The following is a 6473-nucleotide window of genomic DNA, read 5'->3' as shown; positions in this document are numbered from 1 at the left end:
AGCATTGATGTCTAGGAACACTTCAACGAGGAATTTTGAAAGGTTTAGAAGGATTTATGAAAGATTAAGCAAATAACAATATTAGAGTGAAGGTGAGCAAAAAACAATGTCCATAAACTTTGAAAGACTACGGTATTTACAGGAATAAAACGGGAAAAAAAGATAGAAATTGTATTTCCAAAACCACCAAACCATCGCGCCACATTAGCCACTATTGTGGCATGACATTTCTGTTGCTAAGCGACAAAGATTGTCGCGTCGCACCTTTTTAGCGCGCCGCGACAAAATTCTTGTTTTGCGGTTTTTATTTTTATCACGTGATTCTAAACTTGAATTATGGCAAATAATATATCGTTGGAAAGATCAGGTCAATATCTTTTCTGGATAAAAAAATATGGCCAAAATAGTGGAAGGATGTTGGTTTTGGATATAGTTTGGTATTTCGATCATATCTTTTTCTTTATATCTCGGAATTGTGCTTATGATATATCTCATTAAAAAAAATTATTTAAGGGTTATACAACCATGTAAGATTTGGATAAAAATGATGAGGCACAAAAATCAGATTTGCTCGGTTTCGGGACTGTAGTTATGAAATTAGCAATTTGGGCTAAGATATGTGGATTTTGGGCTATGAAAAGGGCTAGAATGGCTTGTGAAATGATAGAAAATAGAAATGGAATGGATTTCTAAGCAAGAATCAAGTGTTTCTTTCTTTCAATACTCTACTCGAACCAAATGGTGATAAAAGGTTTTACTCATCATCTAGGTTTTACACATTGCAAAAAAAAATCCTTTTTTTCGTGAATGAACAAAGCACATTGAGCTTGATTGTCACTTTGTTCGAGAGGAGTTTAATGAAGGCTTCATTTCACCTTCCCATGTTTTGACTTCTCAACTTGCGAACATTTTCGCAAAAGCTCTTGGCATAACCCAGTTTGACTTTTGACTTTTGACTTTTCAAGTTGGGCATTTTTTAGCTACATGCTCCAACTTGAGGGGGTATTGAGATAATATCGTATAATATATTTTGAGAATATCTTATGGTATATTTGTTTGGATATAGATTCGTGATATTATTATGTATTTTGGTGATTATCTTAGTTACCTAGTATATCATTTATTCTAGGGTTAGGAATATTGTAACTCTATATATTCTTTGATGAGCTAATGAGAAAGACAAGCCAAAGTTTATACAAATCTCTCTTCACTACAAAATTAAAGATGTTTTATGTTAAATCAACGCAAATAAAAATACTACCTCCATCAATGTTTACATGCAATAAAGGAGTATTTTCTGTCTTACAAAAAAATACCCCTTTGTTACATCTAAAAAGTAATGGAAGTAGTATTTGATTTGACATCTAATTATTGGGAAATTCCCTGTTTCTCATACTGAGAAATTTGTTTCTCATAGGGGTATTTTCGTGAATAAACCAGCAACTTTTTTCATTATTGTGGACTCCAAAATTGAATAAAGTTATTGGTTTATTTACGAAAATACCATGTGAGGAACAAATTTTGTTTCTCACTATGAGAATCTAGGGCATCCTCCTAATTATTTGTAGAATAAGCATATACATCGTAATTTAATACAACAAATTAAAATTTTAATTGCGACCCAATAATTTTTTCTCAAGGAGGTAGCCCATAAATGCATATTATTACTCCAACCAAATTGTTCAAAACATGAATTCATTACCAAATCCGAATAATAAAACAGTACTTAATAGGTTTTAGCTTAAACATCAGTCTTAAATAAATGTTACAACTCCTTGCTTTATTTTGTACATAACTTAAATGAAAGCAGCTCATATCTTTTTGACTCTAGCTAAGCAGGCATCCTTTGGTCTTCTATGAGGCAAGAACTGCACCGGGCACTCTGGATTAGTCCTTTCCAACCTACATAACATTTTTTTGCCACAAAATTAATTAAGCCCAATACATGATTCTAGGTGAAAAAAAACTATAAATCTATTCTAATTACCTGTAATTAAGGAGAAAATGATGGAGAAATATTGAAATTTCGAGTTTGGCGAGATCGTTTCCAGGACATAGCCTACTCCCAGCACCAAAGGGAAGGAAAGTCCCTGCTTTTGGAGCAAGGTCCTACAACATATATGTAGTATTTAGTCTTTGTGTGATACGGAGTACTTTCTCCGTCTTGTTTATTATATTCTTATTTCTAGCATTTATCCCTCATATAATAGAGAGAAGTAAGAATCTAAATAAGGGACGAAGGGAGTATGTCTTTATTATGAGCGGAGAATTAATTTAACTTACATCCCATCTGGAGGGATTGAACCTCATAGGCTCGGGCCAAACTTTGGGATCTAAATGGCAAGTCCTAAACCATGTCAACACTTTCCATCCTTTAGGAATAGTATAGCCTGTAAAATCAAACTTTCTTTTGTTAGGATTTAAATAAGTTTACAGTGTACAAGAAAAATGTGTTTTGAATCTCTTACTTACCATTTATCTTGAAGTCTGATATCGCCTCACGAAAAACTACGAATGAGAACGTCACCCACCTAAGCGTTTCATCTACGACCTTGATTTCGTAAAACAAATAGTTAGTTAGCTAAGAATACAATGCAAGCTCAAAGATAAGGTGAAATATCGGGAGGAATAAGTACTTCTTACCTGAGACAAATAAGTCATTTTTCTAGTTTCTTTCAGAGTCAGTCCTTTCTGTCCTGCAGGTCTATTCTTTATAATCTCTTCTTGCTCTGCCTGAAATTTGACGATTTGGTAAAGCATAGAATTGTGATTGATATCTATGTAGTTAATAATAAACGTGACAAAACTGACTCATATCCGATTACTCAAAAGTAAAATGTAAGATTTGAAGTGTTATAAATACCTTGGCTTTCTGTAAATATTCAGGGTTTTGCTGTAATAAGACAGTAGCCCACATAATGGTATGAGCAGATGATTCATGTCCTGCATTTAAATACATGATTAATAGATCTGTAATCTCTTCATTAGTCAACTTTCTCCCATTTTCATCTTCAACTTCAAGTAAATCATCCATCATATCTCTCTTGGCTTTGGTAGCAACACCATCTCTCTTAAGCGCCCTTCGTTCATCTATTGTAGCTTGAAACACTGCCACAAGGTTCTTCCGCGCCTAATCAAAATTTTCATCCGTAATCAAATACACTAGATTGGGAGGAATTAAATAAAGCAAGCATATTTGAAATACATACACAAAGAAATTATCTTGTACCTTAAGTGCCTTATGGTATGCAAATCCAGGGATATTAATGGCCATTGCTCTTACACCATGATTAAGCGTTGTGTACTCCTTTTCTAAAGCCTCCAAGATAGGCTCACTTTCGGAACTCAAAAAGATGTACATGATGATACGAAAAGTTAGCTTACGAAGTTGAGTGAGAAACTCGATTTCTCCCATTTTACTCAACTTATCCAAAGTAGCTATTGAGATATCTTCTATGTACTCTATGTAGTTTGATAGTGCTTCATGTCCATTGATAGGAGCCGCGGTTAATTTTCTAAGACGCTTGTGTTCTTCGAAGGGGATAGCAATAAAGGACTTCCTACCGATCAACTCGGTCGTTGAAAGTGGCCAGCCAGGCTTGAAATGCTCATCATCATTCAAGACTTTCCTGCATATCTCAGGTGTTGTAACAATTATGCTTGGACTACCAAACATGAATGCTTTGTAAATTCCTGTTTTGCCAAATCTGCACAATCAAATGTTATAATCAAATGTTACATATACAAGTAAAGTTAAATGTTCATACAATATCAATTCAAATTTCAATCCAGAGGAGAACAATCCCTTAATTTTGACGTATTTTTCTTTTTTTAAAAAAATAAATAAATCAATCAGGAAATTCAGTCTAGGACTGTAGGTGGGTTTAAGCCTATGTATACGAAATCAAAGTCATAAATGGGCCAGTCCACCAGCCATCATCAAGTCTTGATTGGGCTATTAAACAGGCATACTAGTACATGTGCATTTTTTTATATTTTTTTTTTTGGAATAGCGTATAATTTGCAAAAAAAATTTTTTTTTTTTTTTTTTGGAACAACAACAACAACTAGGGCTACTCATTGGTCCAAGACCGAACCGGACTAGACCAATTCGGACTGGATCGAAGGACGAAAATTAGAATTTTAAGAAATGAAGACCGGACCGATCAAGCTGGGATCGAACCCGAATTGAACCGAAAAAATTGGTCCTAACCCCGGACCAAACCGGTTTGGACCGTTTAAAGAATTTTTGTAAAAAACAATTCTAAATGATTAGTAATTTTTTGGAAAAGTTGAAAAAAGTAAAGAAAAACTATACTTTAACATTTTTTTTGTAGGTGTATAACAAAAAAGCTCATAAAATTAAAGCTTTCTAAGCTTATTAAGGATAATGTTAAATTAACCATTATTTAAGGTTTCATGCATAATTTTAAGGAAAAAATTAATTCGATCGTAAACCAGTTTTTATAGGGTTTTGGACCGGATCGAACCGAAGACCTACAAAAAAAATTTCTAGACCCAAAGACCGAACCGATTAATTCGGTCTGATCTAATCCAGGCCAGTCCATTTTTTAGGTCCGGGCCAATTTATGAACACCCCTAACAACAACAACAACAATAATAATTAAAAAAAATAGGTTGTCTATTAAATTAAATATACCATGTGCAAATTTTTTTCTTTGTCTTCATATATGACAAGCGGAAAATATTGTAGCTCATTTAGTGGCTAGATGGGATACGGGTTCCAGTGATGGATTTATTTGTACAAACTCTTTCCCCTAAAGTCTACAAACATTGGCGGCTCTAGACTTAATAAATTAATTTTATGTGTTCGTCTTCAAATTTTTTTTTTTAACACAAAATTATGAAGAATGGAATTAAACGCAAAATTATTAGGTTGATATGAATTTTTTTATTTAATATGACAGTATTGATATCATACTAATAAAAGCAAGTAATGGATTGCTTTAATAAAGTGACAAGAGAATAAATAAAGAGATAACCTGGTAAAAAAGGAGTTGAGAAAGGAGTCTGGATTAGAAGACTTAAAAGCGGCTAGGAAAGCCCACATGTTGCCTATGATAGGCAAGCCAAAGTCACCTGGTGGCAAACTATACCTCTTATTCCCAAGTTTTGATTCATGCACCCAACCATGAACTTTTCTTAGCACCAAATTTAGTACCCATAATAACCCCATAATGAAGATTGCCACCTTGGAAACAAAGTTAAAGTCCATCTTTCTATAACCTTTTTCAACACCTACACAAACCCAAAAAAAAATATAATTAATAGTTAAGCTTAATGTATAATCCGATCCCTCCATTCAATTCCGATTGTCACAAAATGATAAATCTAATACATGACAATTAATTTCGAACAAAAAGTATTGGCGTCTATATAACAAGTTATCATTTGAAAAGTAATGATGGTTACAATACTAAAACAAATATACCTTTGAGAAATGATGAAATGAATATAGTTTTTGTGATTGTAAATGAAAATAATGAAGGGGTTTATATTGATGGTGAAGCAAGGATTAGGTGGCATGCTGATTTTGTTTGTTTTTTTTTTTTTTCTTTTTTTATCCTCTCTTTGTTTATTTGTTGCTTCCTCATTGGTTGCTTGGTTTTATGATTTATTTGCTTGATTTGTTTCCCATTTTGTTTGATTTATTTTCTAAGGATTAGCTTGATCCTATCTGTTATTTCTTTCCTTAATTACTGAAAATTTTAATTAGTGGGAAGATTTCAATTTAATATTTTAAGGAAACAAATGAAAGAGATATCAAGTCATACATCCAACTGTCCTATTGCTGTTTTTGGATATCTAGAACCAGGACATTCCTACTGTATTTTTTCGATAGATTCAATCACATGTTGTATCACCCCCAAAAGATGTCATTAAATTCATATTAATGTGTTTCAAACAAATAATTTACAGTTTTTTTTAAGACTAAGAAACTAAAGATATTTAATGATAAATTTACGCAAATAAAAAAATATGATCTAATCTAATAATTTTTGGATCAAGCATATACATCGTACTTGTTTAGATAGGCCAAACTGAACATAACCTTAATATTGAGTGTTTACCTTAATGTGTAATTTAAGTGAACAACAATTGTTTTTGTTAGTCTACTGCCTTTGACACGTACCCAAGTCAGTGTCCGACACGATGTGGGTGGGTGGATACTCGACTATAGGGGGCTCGGACTGGTGAGGATGTAGCCTGTACGGGTGGCTAGCTGCCTAGCTGTAGCCTCCGTTGTCACTCATGTCTGCCTATAGGCCCTATACTCTATAGTAGCAACGATTGTTTAGTATAATTCCAATTAGTATTATAGTCGTTGAGTAAATTAGTATGTATAGAACTATTTACGCTAATAGAGTATCATAGCTTAACTGCTACGGAGTATTCGAGCTTTTTCAGGTCCTTTTTGTAAAATCACGTCATATCCTTAATTATACACAAAC

At 33.2% G+C, this 6473-nt stretch overlaps 1 protein-coding gene across 2 annotated transcripts; it reads right to left on the bottom strand.

Annotated features, from left to right (window-relative positions):
- Positions 1-1644: 1644 nt before the first annotated feature.
- On the bottom strand, positions 1645-5900 carry LOC110720434 (ent-kaurenoic acid oxidase 1-like). Of its 2 annotated transcripts, XM_021899468.1 has the most exons (9): positions 5453-5900; positions 5004-5259; positions 3230-3707; positions 2864-3130; positions 2644-2733; positions 2473-2551; positions 2284-2390; positions 1988-2109; positions 1645-1902 (listed from the first exon to the last, which is right to left on the bottom strand). In XM_021899468.1, exons 2-9 carry the CDS (start codon positions 5234-5236, stop codon positions 1812-1814), a joined length of 1467 nt encoding a protein of 488 aa, XP_021755160.1. In that variant the 5' UTR covers positions 5237-5259; positions 5453-5900; the 3' UTR covers positions 1645-1811. The 2 variants fall into 2 exon arrangements, with proteins under 2 accessions (XP_021755160.1, XP_021755159.1); XM_021899467.1 differs by lacking the exon at positions 5453-5900 and having other exon boundaries at positions 5004-5396.
- Positions 5901-6473: the final 573 nt, after the last annotated feature.

The sequence above is a fragment of the Chenopodium quinoa genome, unplaced genomic scaffold, assembly GCF_001683475.1.
Source record: "Chenopodium quinoa cultivar QQ74 unplaced genomic scaffold, ASM168347v1, whole genome shotgun sequence".
NCBI classification, from domain to species: domain Eukaryota; kingdom Viridiplantae; phylum Streptophyta; class Magnoliopsida; order Caryophyllales; family Amaranthaceae; genus Chenopodium; species Chenopodium quinoa.
Note: the sequence above shows the minus strand (reverse complement) of the source record. Positions and strands in the feature narration are given on the sequence as shown.

Excerpts from the sequence above, each read along its gene's own strand:
- LOC110720434 (XM_021899467.1), bottom strand. The coding sequence starts at position 5,323 with ATGGAGGGATCGGATTATACATTAAGCTTAACTATTAATTATATTTTT. Across the intron at positions 2,552-2,643 it reads AAATGACTTATTTGTCTCAG|GTCGTAGATGAAACGCTTAG; the intron begins GTAAGAAGTACT and ends TACGAAATCAAG. Across the intron at positions 1,903-1,987 it reads CATTTTCTCCTTAATTACAG|GTTGGAAAGGACTAATCCAG; the intron begins GTAATTAGAATA and ends AATGTTATGTAG.